Raw genomic sequence first — 23,248 nt, forward strand, 5'->3', positions numbered from 1 at the left:
CACTTTACCCCTAATTTATGTAAGCCACAAGGGATAATATATTAAATAACCCCAAAAAAGGTGTAAAACTATTTCTCCCGAGTGTAGAAGTCCCCCACATGTGCATATAAAATACTTTATGGGTGCACAGTAGAGGAAAAGAGGGATGTTTGTCTTTTAGAGGCCAAATTTGTAAGAAATCCTTCACATGTGTCAGGATACATTTGGAGAGCCGTAGTGGTACCAAAACAGAGGAAAACCCGAAAGGTGACCCTAATTGTTGAATGTACACCCCTTGGGGAATTTAGCAAGGTGTAATATGTGGTGTAGTGTAATACACGTGGTGAAATGAGCATTTTGAACATATAGGTGGTTTCCAAATATGATGTGCAATGGAGTCCAAGATGGAAATTGCAATTATTTCTGGAAAGTTCAGTGCCCATTATGTGGTGCCCCTTATGAAATAATGGAGGGGTATAGGGAGCAACGTTACAATTATTCATTTTACCGAAATTAATTCACAACAGGTTGGGCGTGAATTGTGAATGTGTTGCGTATAAGGAGGTAGAATATACCAGGGGCACAACTAAACTTTTGTCACTCTGGAGTTGTCGCAGGTCTCTTAGTAGTATATAGTGTCCATCCTTAGTATATAGTGTCCATCCTTAGTATATAGTGTCCATCCTAAATCCTCTTTTGGAACAGACTCTTTATTGAGTCCTACCTTTAGAAGAAGCAGAATTCACCGGGAAAATGCTGTCCTGGCAAAACACAGGAACATCTAAACCAGAGGTACTGGGGCCCCGTCCTTCTTATCCCAATATTAGTTTCCTATATCTTCCTCTTGAAAAACGGAGAAATGATACGGCAGGACCTGCACATCGGAACAGCTCGTAAGAGTTGTACAGCATAATCTGTACAATGTGCACGGCCAGCGCTTTTGTACCATATCTTCGTTTTAGTAGGGAAATTATCGCCAAGTGTTGCTCTTATTCACCCTAGCGATGCCCATTGTGACGAATATTGCTGCCTTTGGCTGGACCAAATCGACCAGCCAATAGCGGCAAACATGGACAGAGGGGGGCAGCAAAACCCCTCTGGACCGCAAGGCAAAATTGGTGGCTGTCAGGAACAGCCGCCACCCTGCCCCGATCACCGTGTCTACAGACATGGTGATCGGTATTACTGACGTCATAAGTAAATTCGCTGCTATTGGCTCGTCTGAATTGATGAGCCAATAGCAGTGATAATAAACTGGGGGGGTGTGGGGGCGACATAACCCTTCTGGTCCATGGGGTAGGATGGATGGCTGTCAGGAATAGCCGCCATCTTGCCCCGATCACTGTGTCTGAAACGTGTGGGCAAGTCACTACCAGCCGCACCGTTCTATAACAATGCGCGTTGGGAATAGGCTATACAATCTTTATTTATTTTTTAAGCAATTTAGACAAATAAGGGCTTATTTTTTGCGAGATGAGATGCGCTGTTAAAAAAAACCTTTATTTTAGTGGGTTTTTAGCTTATTGAAGCAATTTTATTAACTTTTTACATGTGGAGGAAAATAAAATCATCAATTCTTGTTTTGGATTTTTAGCATTTTTTTTTGGGGGGGTGTTCACTGTAGCATAACAATAATATATTATTTTTATTCTACGGATCACTACGATTACGGTGATACCTCATTTATATACAGGCAGTCCCCGGGTTACGTACAAGATAGGGTCCGGAGGTTTATTCTTAAGTTGAATTTGTATGTAAGTCGAAACTGTATATTTTATAATTGTAGATCCAGAAAAAAAAATTTTTGGCCCCAGTGACAATTAGAGTTTAAACATTTTTTGCTGCAATGGGACCAAGGATTATCAATAAAGCTTCATTACAGACACCTTACACCTTATTATTGCAATCTAGGATTATAGTAAAGCATTCAGAAAGCTTCACCAAAGGTCAGAGGGGTCTGTCTGTAACTATGGGTCGTCTGTAAGTCGGGTGTCCTTAAGTAGGGGACCGCCTGTAGTTTTATTTATATTTGTCCAATTTTATTGAAGGAAAACTAGAATAGAAAAAATTGCATTTGTTTTATTATTGCCATTTTTATAGCGGCATAACTATTGGATTTTTTTTGTTTACGGAGCTGGTTGTAAGCTTATTTTTTCCGAGACAAGTTGCTCTTTTTATTGGTATCATTTTGGTGCTTGTAACTTTTTAGAACATTTTTTGTAAAGCAATTTGATAAAAAGTTTCAGTTTTTGGCAAGTTTTTTTTTTTACCACGTTCACCGAGCGGGTCCAATTATGATTAGGATTTATTGTACAGATTGTTACGGACGCAGCGATACCAAATAAGTGGGGTTTTTTGTGATTTAGTGTTTTTTATACTTTATTACTTGTGTAAAGGGAAATGTGGTGTTTGGGGGGACTTTCACTTTCTTTTATTATTATTGTAAAAAACCTTTATTTTTTTTTACTTTTTTTTTACAGTTACTGATATCTAAGCTTGAACAAGTGATCTTCTGATCACTTGTTCAAGCTTTTTTACAGGTTACACAGTGCAATACAGATGTATTGCACTGTGTAATGTAAGACACTGAGCATGCTGCGCATGCCCAGTGTCTTACAACCGGGTCCTGTCAGAAGATCTCGCAGCCCCGGCAGTCCCGGGGCTGCGATCGGAGCGCCGCAGGGGGGTCCGATTCAGCTTAAATAAACTTTAAATGCATCTAACACGCCGCGGTCCGTTCAGGAGCCGGCGCCAGAAGCTTGACGTAATAGTACTGCATTTTGCGGGAACACACCTCCCGCGATGCAGTATTATTACGTCAAATGTCGGGAAGGGGTTAAAGGACACCTGTCATCAGGTCTCTGCCACTAGTCCTGTCACTACTACCTGTTGGAGCAGCTCACAAGGATCCCATCCCAGCCTTTATCTAGTTATTTCATACATTATTCATTGTAAAATCTTCTATTTTTTATCATGTAAATGAGGCTGGTCACATGGTCAGAGGCAGTGATGTCACCGCTGTTACCCTCCCCTCTCCTCCCCCTGCTCATGTCTGTGTGTGATGTATAGTAATGTATAGTTAGTGTGTGTGCTGCATCTGCTGACATGCTGCATCCTCCTAATATACAGGTGAGAGACACAGACATCAGCTACACATGTATCTGACATGTTCTGCTGTAACATGGCTGCCTGGAGCTGCTGTATCTCTCCTAAACACACACACATGCACACACAGGCTGCAGGGGGTGTGGCCACCAGCACCAGGAAGCACATCATTATACAGGCTGTCAGTCATGCACTGGGGGTGTGGCTGTGCCTCCCACTCATGAATAAGGTGGACAGCTTGAATATGCTAATGATTCATTGGACATTTCACAGGTCATTTGCATACAGCTTTAGGACCTCATTGCTTAGGTTTACAGGCATCTAGAGGGACAATGAAGGGATAGAGGCAATGCTCTCTAATGGCAGTTTATGAAAATATATTTAGTTTAGGGGGTTATTTTGCATGACGGGTTCTCTTTAAGTGACTGCAGCAAGACAAAGACCAGCAGCCACGTGAGAGGAGCAGTGCTGGATCATAGACAAGATGCTTAAATATACGCAGAATAACAAAACAACATTCTCTAATCCACTACTATTAACAAAAATACAGCATTTCACAGATATACAGCAATTCTAAACTATCAGTCCTGATACATACAATATTGGTTGCCCTGGACCCGACTGTAAATCTTCTATGATAAGAGATGGCAGATTCTTCTCACTAATAGCTTCTCCTATTTGCACACTGCAGGGCTCTCTGCCTCCTGCATTACAAGACCTGCTCAGGCAGACACTTCCTACTGGCAAGCAGCAGTGTGAAGAGACGTAGTCCTGAATGCTGCAAACCGGAACTGAACTGACATGCTGACTTCCGTTCGGGTTTGCAGGGTTGGGGCCGTGCGGTCCGGGCAGCTTGCGTTGCGAGTGTGATGCAAGTTCATCGCATCATACTCGCGAGTGTAGAAGGGGCCTTACTCTACAAGCTACAGATAAGATCTTTATAGCAGGGGAAGGAGTTATAGCAGAGCTGACTGTTATAGCTTAAATGTAACAGAGCTGGAGTGCATCACTGGGGGGTCATTTAACTTTATTTTTCTTGCTTTTTTCCAACTTTTTTTTGGCACATTGCAATTTTTTGACTTTAAAATGTGCACCGAAGTCCACCGGACATTTATCATCACTAAGGCTACATTCAGACGGACGTATGGGGGGCGTATATACAGTTCCCCCATACAGTTCTATGCCCTCACAGTGCTGTACGGGAGCGGCACTGTACCCTGTAGAAAGATAGGACATGTCCTATCATTCTAAGGAATAAGGCATCGTGTGCTGTATATTCCTATGGAGAGGGGCTGGGGTGAGCTGCGCTCAATCCCCTGCTCCTCTCCGCAACGCCAATGTATTCCCACCGTACTACGGTATGGCGGCCATACATCGTGTGAATGTAGCCTAAAACACATTTATCTTCTATGCCAGCTCTTCTAAATTTCAAATAACATTTTCAGGATTTCCAAAATTTGTGACTTTTTGTTCAAAAAACTTCAGACTGAGCCATACTTAAAAGAGGACCTGTCACCAGATTTTGACGACCCCCCTGCTGATACAGGGTTACAATATCACCTTAAATTAGCTGCCAGTCGGGCCCTGTACCTTAGGCTACATGCACATCTGCCGGCGGGACCTTAGCACGGCGGGCACGCGGAAAGGAGGAGGAGTTGGTTAGTGCTGCTAACCCGTGCCCCTCTCCATAGGGCTGTATGGCGCTCAGCGCCGTATGTCGAGAGTAGGCCATGTCCTATCTTTGCCAGGGGACGGAGCCGCACTGTACCTCTCCCCTAGGGTGCCATGCGCCCATTGCCGTCTATGAGGGACGTATATATGTGTCCCATACAGGAAAGTTAATGTAGCCTAAATTAGATGTTTTTCTGATATTAAAATTAGCTTTTCTGACTCCTGACTCAGGCTGGCAGTGAGCCACACCCATTGTGACTGACCGCTCTGTCTCTTCAAATCACTGTCCTGCTCTTGTACTAAGGGACTGTCTGCTAATATTCAACTACAGACATATAAAGCTCTATGTACATACAGGAAATACTGTGTCAGTTCTTTTTACATGGTACCTTGTGTTACATTTATGACATGTGACCAGTGACACCAGCACAGGTCCTTTATCCTGAAAATATCAAACTGTACACCAAGTATATAATTACATGAAATCACAGCAGCCGTAATGGAGGATGGAAACGAGTAGAAGTCCACAGAGGCTGCTGAGACTTTATGTGGTCAGATACGTGCATGGGGTATAGTTTGCCATTGTTGAGAGGCTAAAGTCACTGCAGTCACATGACGTGACCAGTAATGAGGTATAAGGCATGGGGAGTATTGGATGGGAGGGGCTGGATGAGCAGGACACCCCCCCCCCCCCCCCTCTGATACCAGTTAATACAAGATAAAAGCTAATTTATGTGGATGTTGGGTGAAACAATTTTTAGCTAGACAAAAAAAAAAAAAAAAAACACTGTTAGAGCTCTATAGGAACCAGGTTCCCATAAGAAAAATTGGAAAACTTCAAGAATTGACTTAAGACCAAGATCTGGAAAAAAGTGAGAAAGATAAACAAGCAGATTGGAAAAAAAAGCCAAGCCTAAACAGATAAGATAAATGACCCCCATTGTGTTTACTTTCCATCTCATCTTTTTTTGTATGTCAGATACTTATGAATGTTCAGAAACTAAATGAAAATGAAGATAAACCCTGCACGCTGTCCAAGCACATTGTCAGCACAGAGAAATCATTGTCTGCTTAGAGAGTCCCCACCAACACTCTGGAATCTTACACTGACCATCACCAAGTTATAGGCACCAAGACTGAGCAAAATTTGAGAACTTTCTTTCATGGGCAATTATTTTCTGGCTACGCAAAGCCTGAAAAGTTGGGTATGACATGCCTTAAAAGAATGAGATGTCAAAAAAGCGCAAATAGATCCAAGTTGTACTTCTTATTCAATGAATCAATGGGGATGGCTCTGAAAACTTCCCTATTAATGCATTATTTTCAAATGTGTCTTTATTTTTCAATTTTAATACGAAAAGCAGAAGACAAAAGAATCGCCTATTAATGCAGTGATGACATTACAATTAAATCTGAATTAAAACCCCCGAGTCCACATCTTTGCTGACATAATAAAATTTATTTCCATTTCATGCAACGGCAGCTACAAGAGTAAATCATTTGAAACTGAAGGACATTAGCTTTCTCTGGTCGTACAATGTAGCCTCAATTGTGAAATGAATGGAAAATCCACAGATACAAAGAAACAAATAGGGTTAAACAATCTTCACCGTTTTTTCCCTTGTTCACCAGATTAGCAGCCGTAATGGTCGACTGGGAGCTGAGAACTCTTACATCTGAATACATTTCACTGCTACGTCAAAACATAATCAGAAGTAGAAAAACAAAAACGAACTCTTAGAAATGGGGGAAGTCAAATAAAGCAAAAGCATATATTACCATTTCCTTTACCTTTTGGCCCCTGGTAAGACGCTATTACACTATTGCTCTTCGTATCCTGAGGATTGCTGGAATATAGCAAATTTCTAATGTGTCACCTACTAAATCACCAGAGACAACTCTCAGTTCAAGACAAGCTGAACTCTTGATATGCAAAATTTAGAGGTGGCAGGACTATCTCATCTTCCCTATCCTGAAAGGTTTCATATGTGCAAACTTGTATGAGCTCAGCAGTGATATACTTTGCTCATCTCAGACACTTAAGCAGCAAGGAGAAAAAAAATTCAAGCCTTTATATTATACAAAGACCGAACTACAACTGAGAAATTTACCCTTCCCAGGTAGTAATTAAAACATAGCTCATTTAATGGGGAGGGGGAAAATGGAGCTACCTAGCTCTCTATAAAAATGGAAAAAACTGAATTTTAAATAGCCATTCACTCTTAGAATTTCAGAATTCCTACGGAATGATGCCCCGGAGAGACTTCCTCTTTAACACACACAGAACGACATTACGGTCAGATCGGCGACCATCAAGACTACTACAATGAAAGCGAATCATCAGGTTTGCTTAAATATTGCCTCCTTCAAATAAAAAGGGCCCTCTTAAAAATTGTAGAAGTCTTATCAATGGATAATGGTCAGTGACTTCAGGGCGAAAAAAAAAAACCCAAAATCCAAGCCGACATACTAATAAAATACTTGGAAGTTTAAAAAAAAGTTAATGCAGCGGTGTTACATTCAGGTAAAAATGAAAAAAAATTGAAAAGTAATTCAAATACTGAAAAAAGGTTTTAAACTGATATTTTATTAACATGGTAGTTTCTCTGTAACATGTGCTTACACGCTCCGAGCGGTCTGCTTAGAATTACGGTGTTTAGGTACTGGACATGACAGGGTAGCATTGCATGGATTTAAAATAAAAAAAAAAAATCTTAGGTTTTTCATTATCATAGGCAATTTTGTCCACATCATTTATGAAGCTATTGCCAAATCTTTCCAAAGGTTCGCAGAATTTGTAAGGGAATAAAATAAAATGTCGAGGGAGGGAACTCATCGGTGGCATAGCAGAGCTCTCAATATGAGAAAGCTGTCTATGTGGACCTGTGTTCTGCTTTGTTGTTTTAATTGTTTAAAAGGGGGGATGCAGTTTGTCAATGGACTGAAAATAAGAAGGCGATGTGAAGTAGGCTTCCGCAGAGTCAATATCCTCACAGTATTGTGCAGGGTCAAGTGGAAAGCTTAATCCTTTTCTGGAACTAGTTTCAAGACCTTTCCAATTGCAATGGTCTTACCTAGAAATCAAGTAAAACAAATAGGTTACAAAAACCTCCATGGCAAATCTCTATATGACGGGTCAGAGAGTATAAAACATGAAGTGGCCCATGCTAGTTGGTCGTAAACTGACTCATGCAATATGTTGGGCAGCCCCAGTATTTCTGCCAACGTGTCTGTATGCAGGTGGTGTAACCCACTCACTTTGTACAAGGCAGGATCGAAATACTATATACAGGCAGTCCCCGGGTTACGTACAAGATAGGGTCTGTAGGTTTGTTCTTAAGTTGAATTTGTATGCAAGTCGGAATTGTATATTTTATAATTGTAGCTCCAGACATTTTTTTTTTTTTTGCCCAAGTGACAATTGGAGTTAAAATTTTGATGTAATTGGACCAAGGATTATCAATAAAGCTTCATTACAGACACCTTACAGCTGATCATTGCAGTCTGGGACTATAGTAAAGCCTCCAGAGAGCTTCACCAGAGGTCACAGTGGGCAGAGGGGTCCGTCTGTAACTATGAGTCGTCTGTAAGTCGGGTGTCCTTAAGTAGGGGACCGCCTGTATACGGGCAACTTGCACATACCCCGTTTCCCCGAAAATAAGGCAGTGTCTTATATTAATTTTTGCTCCTAAACAGGCGCTAGGTCTTATTTTCAGGGGATGCCTTGTATTTCCATGAAAAATTATTCACATTTATTGTTGGACAAAAAAAAACTTCTCTAACATCCCTCTCTCCAAACTTATTTGGCTCCATTTCTATTGGAATCATTGGCGCCAATCTCTCTCATTTAGCAATAACACTTTCCTTAAATGATCCCTTTCCTGTCCGGGTAGCTGCTGGTATCACATTTGCAGCGCAAGAGTCGTAGATTTTATTTCATGATTTCTTCCCACATGTCACAACCTTCTGCAGCATCTAAAAGATTTACTAATACTAATGTACTACATGGGGAAGGGGGGGGGGGGGGCTCCTGCAATGGCTGCCACTAGGTCTTATTTTCAGGGGAGGCCTTATATTCCTAAGCTTGAACAAAAGTCTACTAGGTCTTATTTTTGGGGGATGTCCTATTTTAGGGGAAACAGGGCAAGTGTGGTGACCCAGGTGCCAAACAACAAATCAGAGGTCTATTTGCCCCTGTCCCATCAGTGTGAGGTCCTCTCAACTCTGTATGCATCTATATAAACAAAATTTCCCTTTTTAGGAGGGCTAAATCTAAAAAGCATGCTTTTATAGGCGCCACCAATGTTTTGAATGAAAATGTTAGAAATTTGTAGCCCTCACCTTCGTCTCGCAAGGTAAATCGGCCCATCTGAGGAAAATCTTTGAATGTTTCAAGGCAGATAGTTCCCGCTGTTCGTAAGCGGGCGATGCATACTTGATCTTGTTTGACAAAGCGGGGTCGAATCTTACTCTTTTCCCCTGATTTTTTGTCTACCAAGCAGATTAAGGCCTTAAGAGGAAACAAAACCAGACATTAATTTATCTGTGGCCCATGTTACAGGTCTTCAATGCAGAGGAGAATATGGTCACTTACGGTAATTTCAACTTCTTCAATACATGTATGAATATGCAGCACTGCATTGTAACCAGGACAAATGATGGATTTGTGTTCAATAATCACAATCTGAAGAGTAGAAGCAGCAGATTTAGTTTTGGACCAAAACAGACAATATTTATAAAAAAAATAATAAAAAGACTGTACTTGGGCATCAAATGTACGTCCAGAATGACAAAGGTTGTTTGGGTCGCAGAGAATGAAACCTGGAAGAATTTCCTCCTCCTCTATTCCTTTGAGCCTGATCTTCAGATTTTCACCAGGCGCTACAAGCTCCGTCTCTACTTCATCGGAGAGCAAGCCAAGAACTTCAACAGTGTGCTTTAACAGATAACAAAGTAATATTATTAAATCACATAGTAGAGATTATGCAGCATTCCATGTATTTAGACACAAATATTTAAACAGCTTCTAAAAACCTTTAATACTCCCGATTCAAGCTTAAAATTTATAGCACAGAAAACTTGATGTCAGAAATAGGGGTGCCTTGTTTGAGGGGGCCGCTGCAGGCTAACACATTCGGCTGTAGAGGAATTGGAGAGAGCTACAAGTATGCACTGCCCCCTACAGTGTTCTTTTATTAAAGTAAAGCCCCAGTTCACAAACTCCATTATTTGCATAAGCTATTGTGAGCCAAAACCAAGTGTGGTGGAGCACATCAATTTCACAGTTAGGCTACAACGTGTGTTCAACCACTCCAGTTATATCCTTCATTTATTGTAAGCCAAAACTAGAAAATCTAGAGGTCTTGCATAAACAACCAGAGAAAATGACAGTTCTGGTGTAGGACCCTTACACCAGTTATATTCAGTGTTTCAGTACTGTTGCCTAAAGTGAGTTTGTTCTGACAAAAACCACTCCATGCATGTGTGGAAATTACTGGACCAAAACCTGCTGAACTGAACATATCATATACATGCACTCTATATTGAATACACCAGGATCATGGTTTTTCTGAACAAAGTTGTTTTTTGGTAACATACTTAGACTTTTTGCAATTCTCTGACCAGTTTTGAGAAGGGCCTTGAAATGTGGAGGGTCCAGAAAGAGCCTAAACTGTGCTGTAATTTACCAACATCAGATGTACAAGACAACAGTAAATAAAATCAGGTGGTGGTGTCAGAAAAAGGGAAAAAGAAAAAAAAAGAAAAAAAACACTATAAAAAGTGTCTGCTATGCTCAACAAGATACACAAACTCTGATCCACCCAGTATGATGTATCAGTTACACTTTATCTTGGCTATGACCATAATAAACATCCTTAGTATATTCTGATAATTGATTTTCCTTTAAGTGAACTACATAATGAAAACATCCAACAAAGCCCCTAATGCAATAAATAGAAATTTTAGACTAGACTTATGTCTACGTTTATTTCACCTTGTTTGGCATCATTACAAGCTGCTGTCCTTTGCATATTGAGCCAGATTCTAGTTTTCCTAGAACTACCGTTCCCATGTCCTAGAAAAGGAAAAAAAAAAAAAAAGTTGTTTTGAAGACATTGATATCGCATATGACTTATTGAGCGCCGATTTCTGCTTAATTGTGAAAATAAGAATCTATGTAGTCAGTCATTAAGCTTTTTGTATACTTCTCATTGGGAAGAACAGCAAATATGGAAGATATATATATATATATTTATTAATGTCAAGTACAAACAGACTAGCTATGGCAGGTCACAATGGTAAAGACATTGTTATGATCACAAGTTACAGAAAGAAAATTTAGGGTTACCTTGTATTTATCCACAATCGGAAGTCGGACAGGTCCATCATATGATCTGTTGAAGTTTGGCAAGTTATCGAGATATGGAATAAACGGTAAACCACTGGAAAATACAAGAAAAGTAACGTGAATCATCACAAATGAAGACTGAGTAAAATTCTTTAAACCATAGATCCAGGTTAAATTGGCAGGATAGCTCCACATTTGGTGCGAGTGTCCTGCAGTTAAGGATTTGTGGAAGGCGGTTCTTGCGTTTCATGATGAATTGAGAGGAGCGATAGCCAGACTGTAAGGGGTTGGAGGAAGATGTCAATGTATTCGGGCTCATAAGAAAGTCAGATTAGGTCTTTTGAGGCACTATGTTATGGCAATGAGGCGTGCATTCCCAGACTATGGAAGTTGACTACAACCCCCTCTAGGGCAATGTGGTCTGCCGAATTGGCATATATCCTGAGGATGGAGCTGGCGGAGCTGGATGATTATTGTCCAGATGCTGGGTACCAATTTCACCTGTGATGGCTACTGTGGGTCTCCTTTATGGATTCCCTACAGTTTGCTCATTGGATAAGTGGCATTTGATGAGATGCTTTAGTATTTGGAGGTACATTCGGACACCATGCACTGTGGCTAATGTACTCTGAAAACAGGCTTTAGTTTTAAATACTTACGTGTACCATGGGCAAGTCTCCACTGGTTCCTTCAAGTTTGCGCCAGTCAGACCTGAACATGGCATAAAGTGAATATCCTTTTTAGGGTTGAAACCAACTTTCTTTAAGAAGGGTACAAGTTTCTCTTTACATTCTTCATATCTGAAACAAAAGAATATTCACTTATTTTGTAAGCAGAGGGGAAAAACTGGATAATACACCAAGTGAAGCTTATGCATATATGTGGATACTTGCACAAGGTGAAGACTTGTAGCTTCAAAAACTCCTCGATGAAAGCCTTTTCTCAAAAAAAGTTATGGGTTATTGCAGTGGTGGCAGAACTATGGCATGGTTGCCAGAGGTGGTACTCAGAGCCCTCTCTGTGGGCACCCAGGCCATCCCCAGAGTACTCCAGGTATCTTCCTGCAGTCCCAGGACTTGTTGTGCACAGAGCTATTTTAAAGTTAGTTATACCTGGGACTACTGGAGGAGTGGAAAGGTGTGGACAGGATTATCTGGATTATCATTGTAGCTCCTGCTCTGGCCCTGACAATTCTTCCTGTTTATGGGATCCTGGAGGGAAGATACAATGATCATCCAAATTTCCTTTTTTTTTTGCTTTATTGGTGTCATCAGGGTGCTGATATGAATGAAAGCCGTGACAGAGCAGGGAGTGTAAATCACTAATCAAATTTCTGTGTTGGCACTTTGCGATAAATAAGTGGGTCTTGGTTGTAGTTTGGGCACTTGGTCTCTAAAAAGGTTCGCCATCACTGGGTTATAGTAACAAACCTAAGTTGTAGGTTATAAATTTACCATCCTATTGGACGCCTAGACAAGCTATTCAACTCCTTTGGGATGGAGTGTTGCAAAGAAAGAGCATAAATAAAGCACACGTACGAAAGTCTCATTGTAGAGGCTTTCTAGAGTTGCTTAGTTTTACATACCTGTCAATGCTCCAGTTTACCGTTGGGTCATCCATTTTATTAATAAGAACTATTAAATGTTTTACTCCAGCTGTTTTTGCCAACATGGCATGCTCTCTCGTCTGTCCACCCTTCTCAAATCCGGTTTCAAATTCTCCTTTTCGTGCAGAGATCACCTAGAAGGTGGATAGAAATAAAATTATAAATTGACAGGTCTTATTTTGATTTTTTTAAATGTGATTCAATCTACTAAGCAACTTCTGCTATAAACCATTCTGCTTGCTGATGTACTTTTGATGTGACCGATTACCTTCAATGCCTACACCATAAAACCTGCTCAACTTGTAACAAATCTTACACTTGCAAAAATATATTTAAAAGTGATAAAGCGTAGGATTTAACATGATTTTATGGAATTTGGAGTAAATATATTGCACATGTAGATGCTAGTTGGATACAATGTTCTGAACCTTTACCATTTCTGCACCACAAGCTAAAGACACTGAACTGAGGGTTACAATTAGAGTAGTGCTTGCTAGACTTCAGTATCACCAGTATGTAATCCACACACCACTAGGATATTATGAGCAAAGCACATATCATTTCAAGCCACAGAAGTTTTGAGTTGAGTACAAATCACATACCAGCACAGCTAAATCTGCTTGTGAGGCTCCCCCAATCATATTGGGGACAAAGCTCTTGTGACCAGGGGCATCAAGGATAGTGAAGTGCTTCTTCTCAGTTTCAAAGTAGGCACGGCCAACTTCTACCGTTTTACCTTTGTCTCGCTCCTCCTGGTTGGTGTCTAAAGCCCATGAGAGGTACCTGAAAGTAACATGCAATAATAATGCAACTTGATAAAGACAGCAAACAAAAAACAAAACTAAAATAAGGTGGCAACAGGGCCGTTAGAGTTGCACATGGCTCACACACACATTCCAGCGGTTCCTATGAATCTTGTTCAAACCCAGAAGGCTAAATCAGACATGAGGAACATGCTTTGATAATATGAGCAATTACAGCAGTACATAGCTGAACATCAAAAGGCATTTTTGTTGTGGTCTGAACCGTTGCACATGCTGAGATCATATTCAAATAAAAAAAATACATATATTGCAATATCCAAAAAAATATGTAATTTATTGCATAAAATCAACAGTGTCATTTATATATTGGTTGTACCTCTTGCAGAATTTGGGAACCCATAAAGTGGCAAACATTTAAGATGCCAAAAATTACATTATTTTCTATGTATTAAGTGCTTATCTGTTAATATGTATTTCAGTGCAACATAAGGTTTTCAATTTTGTATTGTATGTGTGCCAACAGCACCCCTACCCCCCCCCGCCCCTGGGACTTATCCTCCAGTATAGCCCATCCATGACTAATGAGCCACTCCCCGGTGACATCACAGGGAGCAACAATTGTAACAAAGGTGGCGGCGCCCATCGGAAGAGCTAATACTCAATCAGTGCTAGCAATGTGCAGCAAACTCCACCCCTGTATGAAGATGGCTGACCCAGTGAGACCTCTTCATTACAGCCTCAGCACCTCTGCGCCTGAAGAAAAACAAAAGCTTTCTTCACAAAACACTACCCCCAGCTGACCATGTTTTGTTCTGGAATTGCACCTGAGCTGTATAAATATTAAAAGATCTTGGTTGTAATACCATAATCCACCACTGGTTACATTATCACTCACCATGTTTCTCTGTTCTTCTCTTTTGCTTCCCTTTCATATTTCTCAAGCGTTCTTTTATCGACCATACCGGTTAAATACCTATAATATGGAAGTAGATGTCACCGACTGTAAATTAACACAAACCTGAGCAGTCCACAGCAGAGGTCTCTACACTGTGGCCGCCTTCTTAGAACATGCTGGTGTGGTTTCAGCCGCAGACTGCGACAAGTGTGTTAAATAATTCAGTAATTAACTTACATAATTTGTCCACCAATAGTCGATTTTCCAGCATCTAGTGGAGGGCAAAAGAAACAAAGGTCATCTAGATGTTCAATAGATGAATCCGGTTTTACTTATTTACTATTACTTAATTTGCCCTTGTGTCATATCTATATAAAAAAAAATCTCAGATCTACGCACCTACGTGTCCGATGAACACTACATTGACATGTTCTTTTTTAGGTGCATCCGGGGGAACAACAATATTTTTCGGTTTTGGAACTTCCTCCTCTTCCTCCATCATTTCTTGGGGAACTTCTTCCGAGGAGCCCCCGTCTCCCGAGAAGCCGCCTCCTGGCTCTGCTTCGCTCGGCTCATCTTTGTGGTCCCAGGACTCTTCAGGTGACATCTCAGTCTCTCCATTTTCTACTAAATGAATAAAATGTCAGACATAGTAAGGAGGGGTAGCAAGTTGTCTGAAAACCACCTAATGTGGTTCCCTTTCCTTGGTATATACTGCAGCCATGTCTTCAGCAGCAAAGTAAATTCTATTTTAGATGATCCCTACTCGAGTTCAGTATATCCAGACTTGCTTTTCCTAGATTGCTGCAATGACATGTGAACAATACGCAATAGCCAAAGGAAAAAAATTGGCTGTGATGGTCACATTGGCAATGCTGCATTTTTATTTTAAATCAGTGCTTGCCTTATGGATTGTAGAGAATTCCTCAAATCTCAAGTGTTACTTACCAACAGGCTCAGAAATCTCCATGCCGACAACTGCATTGGAACCTGAATAATTAAAATGAAAACAAAAAATTAACCTATGAACTGTCATATAAGTATTAGATAGATTTGTGGAATCCGAGCAAAATTAGCAAGAGTACTGCAACAACACCTACAAGTCTTAAGTATGTGGCAAAACATACCTTCTGAAGACACAGACTTCTCTTCTTGCACAGAATTATCTGTTGTATCTAGAGGAAAAGAAATAACGATTAGATAGCAATAATTTCCATAGTACGTGTAAAGCAGGGACATCAGGTAGCAGCTGCTAGAGTTATGGCCAATTCACATCTCAATTATTACCGCAGCTCAATTGTGGAGACTGCACAGAGATCAGGTCAACTGGATAAGGCAAAGGTCTGGTCCCCAAAAACTGATACAAAAGCTTTAATGACTTTCTCTGGTTAAAATTTTGAAAGGCCCTGTAAAAAGGACAATAGTTTGCGTCAAAAACCCAGAACATTTACAGATCAGCTCAAAAACTGAGGATGGAACAGGAATCTCTGCTATCTGTGGAGCAGTAAGACTGTTAAGGCAGATCAGCTCCTAATTACAAAATTGTTATTCAATTCCCAACTGTCTACAACTACCAATATATCCACTTCTATGGCACATAGAATTGCAATCCTGACAAGGTTTCAAAGTTGAGATTCTCTTCTGTAAAATGACACCAAGCATGGTTATATGGGGCATATAGTCCTCCAAAAGCCGTCTAGTGCCGGAGCTTATGACTTCCGGTCGCGAACCGGAAGTCCAGTATGTAGCTAGATACTAACTCAAACTCATAAGCTCCGGCACTAGACGGCTTTTGGAGGAATGCTGGACTATAAAGCGGACACCAATTTACACCACAGCACCCCTGAGGAAGCCAGTCGGTTGGCGATATGCGTGAGGCTTTGAGCCCCAGCATCCCCTAACCTCTCCTTGGTTTGGATCCTTCACATGACAGGTAGATACCCTTATTGACCCACCAGTATTTTTTCATACTATTTATTTTCAGATAGTGATTTGGCTCTATTGTCAATTGAGTACTCCATACATTTTGTTTGGGTTTTGCCATCTTGGTTTTACGTATTGCCATCATTTTTCAGTTTATACTTTTGTGATATACATGTAGTTAGGAGAGGTCGCTGAGAGTAGGGGGAGCTGGCGGCTGTCAGGAGAACCAGCATCACCATATGCTAAGTCTTCCTGCTGTATTGTGTTTTTCACACTTTTAAATGTTTTTATATGTGTTTTTGTGTTGTGGTGTACCACGGTACAAATAAATTTGTTTATACTTTGAATTTGGGTCTTATAGCATACTTCTTTCTCCTTTTGAATATATTATTGGTTTGTTTTTGTACGACTTTTGACCCTGACCATATATATATATATATATATATTTAAGGAGTGCTAGTCCCGCCCCTTTTGTTTCTCTTAGCATATATACTGCACAATGCAAGAGGCTGCCAGCTGAGCAAGTGGCCTCCTATGTACACAGCGCTGCACACTGATAAGAATGACCTCTACAGTTACTTTTCTTTCCCATCAAAGGTAGCACTGCGTCATAAACACTCATACTAAGAGCTGATACAACTTTAATCCTGTGAATTTATTTCCTTCAAAGAACATCTCTGATCTTGGATTGAATGGGGTTTTTGAACTGTGCGCCATCACTTGACCCAAAAGGCGAGGTGCCAGCAGCTACTTTCTACGACTCCAGATTGTTTTCCTGCCCTCTGTTATTACTACATTTACATCCTCAGTGTCTTGTATTTGTAGGTTATGTGTCTGTTGCTAAGGAGAAGGTGATATTAATAAATAGCATGTATTGGCTGCCTTTTTCTTTTTTGCAGTGGAAAGAAATCAAAGCATCCAGAGAAAACAATGAGACACTATATGCTACAGAGTACAGACTAGACATGTATGGCCTAGATTATAATAATCTAATCCTACAAGTTCACTTATCTGGTCCCCGGAGCACCTCCCTGCCTGCACTCCTACCCCTCCCATAGACTATGTACTGTCAGCAGAAAACAGGTTAGCTGTACCCGGCATCCATACACTTGTCATACTAGGAGGAGACGGGTAAAGGCAGAGATTGCATCATCTAGAACAGTGATGGCAAACCTTTTAGAGACCGAGTGCCCAAACTACAACAAAGACCCGCTTATTTATCGCAAAGTGCCAACACAGAAATTTAATTTATGATTTATACTCCCTTCTCTGTCACAGTTTTCATTGATACCAGCACCTGAGGACACCAATAAAGCAGAAAATAGTCCCAGGTAAAGCTGTCACTTTAATATAGCTCTGTGCACAACAAGTCCTGGGCTGTCTGGGACTGCAGGAAGATACCTGGAGTCATCTCTGGTGATGGCCTGAGTGCCCACAGAAAGGGCTCTGAGTGCCACCTCTGGCACCAGTGCCATAGGTTAGCCATCACTGATCTAGAAGATGTCACTTTATCTGGAGTGAACCTTACTCTTAACAGACGTTCTACCCGTATAGGGTGCTTTGTGGTCGGTGGGGTGGTCCTGGGCAGTAGCTTGCGGCCTATCCCGGCCCATTTGATAAAGAGCGACGACAGACTTATTTCCAGCAGTGCCAGACTCAACGCAGTGTACAAAGAGCTGAGGAGGATGCTCACTAAAACACACTTTACACTATAGATTAATACACAGTTTGTGTATTCTTAAAATCCCTTTAACTATGCAGCAGAAATATCAGTCACTAGGAATTAGCCTGCACACACGGTCACACATATGGATCCCATCAGGTTTTATATGTATTTTTAGCCCTGTCCAACCCTATATGAGCAAAAAAAAAAAAAAAAAAAAGGAAAATAAGATAAAGCCTTGTATTATGGACAATGGAGGCTTTCTACACTACATGCATTGCTACTAGCGGAGGACACAGGAATCAATCAGCATATTGTGGTACAGCCCAATGCTAAAACTAGTGATAACATAACTAAAGAATATGTCCTTATCAGATGGGTGACCATCTCTTCTTAGCAGCTGATGGACTGTATGGGACAGGCAGGAAGCAGACAGCACCATTCTTAGCACAGTGGCTGAAGATCAACTCACACTCATTTGCATTGGAGTCTACCCTTAGGACACTACACAGAATGGCGCCGTCCACCATCTGTTTATCAGCTCATCAATGGGGGTTCTGGGTGTTGAACCCCTACCAATAGGATATTGATGACCTAATATATTAGCCTGGAAATACCCTTTAAATACATGACAACTACCCACCACCTTATGACTGCATTACATGTGACCCTGTCATACCTGGGGGGTTGTTTATCTCTATAGCTAAGGCTCCTTGAGATAGTGACCAAAAAGGCTAAGTTAGAAAAAAAAAAACCTTGAGAAAACTATATGGAAAAAAATTAAAAAATCAAATTTCATTAAAATATTTGTAACTTAATGTATAACTGAAGGTTTAAGGTTTCTCTTCAGCTATAATAGGAGAAAACAAATATTTCCAATATATACTCATTCTCTTATTGCACCCGTTTGCCTGCTAATGCTCTGCTTTCTGCCTGTCTCAGCCCCTCTCCCTGCTGCCGTGCATTCTGGTTGCCAAGATAACAGGATGGTCTCAAGGGTGAGCAGTGGGTGAAGGGGCTAAGCACTGTGCCCTCCCATCTACAGAACGCCCCTCATGTTCCCACACACAGTTTACCTCAAAGGGAACCGGTCACCACATTTGCACATACACAGCCAGTGACAGGTTCCTATAGAGCTCTATCAACTGACTGACGCCTTCTACATCCACATAAATCACATTTATCTTATATTACCAGGCATCAAAGAGGGCGTGTCCTGCTCAACCAGCCCCTCCCATCTACTCCTCCCCATGCCTTATGCCTCCTTACTTGTTACACTTCATGTCATGTGACCAGAGTGACATCTCAGGTCTTTTAGCCTCTTAATACCAAGTACCCCATACATGTATCTGCCCACATCAAATCACATACATGGTGTACAGTTTGCCATTATTGGAAGGCTAAAAGGACCTGCAATTATGTCACTGGTCACATGTCATGAATGTAACAAGGCACTGTAAAAAAATTAACACCATTTCCCAGCTACATAGAGCTTTATATGTCTGTAGTTGAATATTAGACAGTCCCCAAATACAAGCAGGCAGAGCAGTGATTGGAAGAGACACAGAGCTGTCAGTCACAATAAGGGGGCCAGCCTGAGAGATAGAGAAGAGTCACAAAAGATAATTTGCATATCAGAAAAACTGTAATTAAGGTACAGTGCCCCACTAGCAGCTAATTTTAGGTGATATGTGGAGGACTTTTAACCCATTGTTAGTCAGGGTGGACAAAAATCTGGTGACGGGTCCTCTTTAAATCTGGCCATCAAAGATATTGTGCCGAAATACCTACTCATACATGGTTAGTGCGATATGAACCTTAATAACCACTCTTAGGGATTCTCTCAGCAGTTCTGACCATACAAAGCTGCAGACTGTTGTGGAGTTCTGTGTAACCATACCTTTAGTAGCAGCAGGACTGAAAAATGCTTTTATAACTAAACCTGGCATGATGTCCTCATGCTGCGGTGCTGAACTCTCGTGTGAACTCCACAGCCCCCATACCCTCTGCCACAATATTAAACCAAAATCCTGCTACAGCTCTTACTCAGAGCACAGAAGAACGACTCAAGGCCATTTCCCCAGACTATAGATCAGTGTAGCGACCGGTTGTCATGACAGTCAACACCTTCCAGATTACAAATTATTGCAGAATATTGTATGAATGATCAGACCTCCAAGAGATTTAAAATACAAAAGATTTTTCCAAAAAGGACTCAAAATAATTTTTTATCCCATTTAATGACAGCAGTAACAGGGAAAAAAAAAAATTCCTTACACACCTCCAGCGGTATTTAAAGAAAAAAAAAAAAAAACTTGGGTCATAATATCTCCAGAATTTTTATCCCATTTACATTTAAGATCTTAAATTGAAGCAAAGATTAAGAATCGCATTATTATGGTTCCCCATCCCCCTGTAGAGTGTCTGGTCCGTGAAACAGGCTATTCAACGGTAGACCGAAACTGTGCTAAAGAGGGCGTTTGGACTTGAACAATCTTTTACGTAGCTCTCATGTTTTTTTTTTTACAATAGAAAAATAAAAAGTTACAGCGTTTTGAAGATGGAGTAAAATATGGGCGTAGAATGTGGAGAATTTATCACTACTGGGCGAATAGTGACATGATACTCCCCCTCCAGCGCACAATGGGGGGTGAATTATCACAGAATTTTCTGAATAATTTTCCCCTGAAATGCTGTGCCACATTTGTTTCCCAGGCATGACCCAGGCCCCTTTGCGCAAGAAAATCACGTTATTAAATAGACCAACTAATTGCTGGTCTAAAGTAGGACCCCGCGCTCCTAAACTACTTCACAGAATTCATCCAGCAGGATTTATCAGGTGATTGACCAAGACTCAGGAGCCTATGAAATCTCCCCCAATGGATCTGATGTAATAGGAGGCTCTGGCTCGTGTACATGGGCGAGTTGTACCCCAGCTCCATCCCCAGTCCACTTGGCTTGCGGGTGACGTACAAGCCATGATAAATTCCCTCCAGGGTGTGCAATGTTTCCAGTCTATAAAATGATGCAAGTCATTGGAGTGTCCCTAAAAATTACAAGGGCTATAGCCTGTTTCCCCGAAAATAAGGCAGGGTCTTATATTAATTGTCGCTCCTTAAGAGGCACTAGGTCTTATTTTCAAGGGAGGCCTTATATTTCTAAGATTGAACAAAATTGTGCTAGGTCTTATTTCAGGGGAAACAGGGTAGATACAGATAATAAACCCAGGAGGCACAATGTGCCAACTTCCACTGAGGATGAGGAAGCAGTCTCCACTCCCATCCAGCTCGAAGTTTAAAAAAGTTGTTCCAAAAAAAAGCGGCGTGCCCCCCCCCCCCATAGCACAGAAATAAAAAATAAAACCTTACCTTTAGGTGATCCAGCAATACACCCCATGTGGCGCTCCCCAGTCTGTCACCGCTCACCATCAAGACCAGGAGCGCCGTGAGAGGTGAAGCGCTGGATCACCTAAAGAGAAATAAGAATAGTATTTTATGTTAATTTTGGCCTATATAACTGTACTGTATAAAAAAAAAAAAAAAAACACACCCTCTCCCCTTTAATGTAGGGCACTGCGGCCCAATTCCTCAGGGGCTCCTACTCTTAGGAGAATAACACGCCCCATACAAATAAGTTGGTAAACTGAATAGGGAGATATTGGAGCGTACCGACTAAATCATCTAAAAACTTACACCAGACAGTAAGTGGCCCCAGGTCTACCCACTGCCGACCCTACACACAAGATGTATAGCAACGCCGATGCACATCATGGGAGGAGTCATCATCTTCATGACCAATAAGAATCTGAAGCCGTGATGACATCATAGCCAGCCATATTAATGAAACAGTCAATGACAACAACCACAATTGATGACATCACAGCGTGACAAACCAACAAAGATCTGACAATGACGACATCACAATGCAACAAATGTCTGATGCATTGATAACAAGTATTGAGGACACAACCTGAAATTTTATGAACTGTGTAGCGTATTGATGACTTCACACACTCCGAAACACCTAAAAAAAAAGTCTAGTGAGATGGTGACATCACCATGCGACATAATATTAGTACAAGTGTCACATATAGATGACAGCTATGCAACAATAAGCCCAGATACGTGAATAAACACCTGATCTTATGACATCACAGACAGATGTTAGTGAACTGCTTGATGATGACATCACAGGTGGATCCTTGCATCACACCTGTGAATGTGAGGTGGGGTTAGTGGCCACATGTGGGGGCTATCTCCCCCTGGGGTGATGGTGCGGTCCACGTGCCCCCCCCGGGCGGCGCACACACATAGCCGGGCCCCGCTCCCATCCCTAGGCCGGCGCCGCCTCCCTTCCCCCCGCACAGTGCGCAGTGTTGGGCGGTGTCGTCCGGCTCAGGGCCCCGGCTCCTCTGGCTGGGCCTCTCCCTCCCGCCGGCTGCTGCTCCCCGGTCCTTACCCTCCTCCTGCCCGTCTGCGGTGGCGCTGTCGCTCTTCATTAAGAAGGAAGGCACGAACTCGGCGGCGTGGACATTGGGGACGAACGGCTTGGCGTTGACGTTGAGCCGGGCCAGGGAGGAGTTGAGTTGGGCCTCTGGGGCGTCAATGTCCGCCTGTTCCCAGGAATCCGGAGCCGTGTCGCTGGGGTCCATAATTTCCGGGTGTGTGTGGTGACGGGAGGAGGCTGGAGGATGACGGCGGGGTGGGGGTGCGCGCTAACAACTTCCCCGTGTGGGTGCACAGGCTGCGGCTACAAGGCAGGAGAACACCCGGCTAAACCCGCTGCTGGCGGCGGCGCTGATAACCCGACTCAGCACTCACTCAACGGCTCCTCGTGTGTTGCCGCGACGTCACTGACGTAAGCCGGCGCACGGAACGCGACGCAGGAGGCGCCACTCTTGTAGTCCCCGCTGTCTCTCCCTCTATTTACCACACAGCGGTGACGAACTACGAATCCCACAATCCCTAGCGTCCCCAGACGCCGAACACCACCCACTTACGTGGTCACGTTCTTGCAAGGGGTTGATGGGAAATGTAGTTTTTAATGTGACCGCAAGCGTTGAATAACTCTAGGTCCCTAGGAGTTGCTTACGCACTTAGGTAGAGCGGAGGAAAGAAATATTCATGGTGTTTTCTGGAGGCAATGACATTTTATTACATGTCTCACATCTTTCCCTGTCTATTTTTCCAAAAATCAAACCCATCATGAATATGTATCAACATAGTGGCCACAAAATCTACGCCAATCTCTGGAAGACCTGCCCTTCAAAAATCTTGAGAACACTTATAGGACT

General features: G+C 41.9%; 1 protein-coding gene across 4 annotated transcripts; it reads right to left on the reverse strand.

Annotated features, from left to right (window-relative positions):
- Nucleotides 1-7,321: 7,321 nt before the first annotated feature.
- Nucleotides 7,322-22,869, reverse strand: GSPT1 (G1 to S phase transition 1). 4 transcript variants are annotated; one of them, XM_072120676.1, is made up of 15 exons: nucleotides 22,776-22,869; nucleotides 15,497-15,544; nucleotides 15,318-15,359; nucleotides 14,769-14,996; nucleotides 14,607-14,640; nucleotides 14,370-14,447; nucleotides 13,313-13,493; nucleotides 12,690-12,844; nucleotides 11,764-11,904; nucleotides 11,105-11,198; nucleotides 10,751-10,831; nucleotides 9,518-9,691; nucleotides 9,350-9,439; nucleotides 9,097-9,265; nucleotides 7,322-7,829 (listed from the first exon to the last, which is right to left on the reverse strand). In XM_072120676.1, the coding sequence occupies exons 3-15, from the start codon at nucleotides 15,337-15,339 to the stop codon at nucleotides 7,777-7,779; spliced, it is 1,500 nt and encodes a 499-aa protein (XP_071976777.1). In that variant the 5' UTR covers nucleotides 15,340-15,359; nucleotides 15,497-15,544; nucleotides 22,776-22,869; the 3' UTR covers nucleotides 7,322-7,776. The 4 variants fall into 4 exon arrangements, with proteins under 4 accessions (XP_071976777.1, XP_071976776.1, XP_071976774.1 ...); XM_072120675.1 differs by having other exon boundaries at nucleotides 14,769-14,993; nucleotides 22,776-22,845; XM_072120673.1 differs by having other exon boundaries at nucleotides 14,769-14,993; nucleotides 22,414-22,833.
- Nucleotides 22,870-23,248: the final 379 nt, after the last annotated feature.

Source organism: Engystomops pustulosus, chromosome 8 (genome assembly GCF_040894005.1).
Source record: "Engystomops pustulosus chromosome 8, aEngPut4.maternal, whole genome shotgun sequence".
NCBI lineage: Eukaryota > Metazoa > Chordata > Amphibia > Anura > Leptodactylidae > Engystomops > Engystomops pustulosus.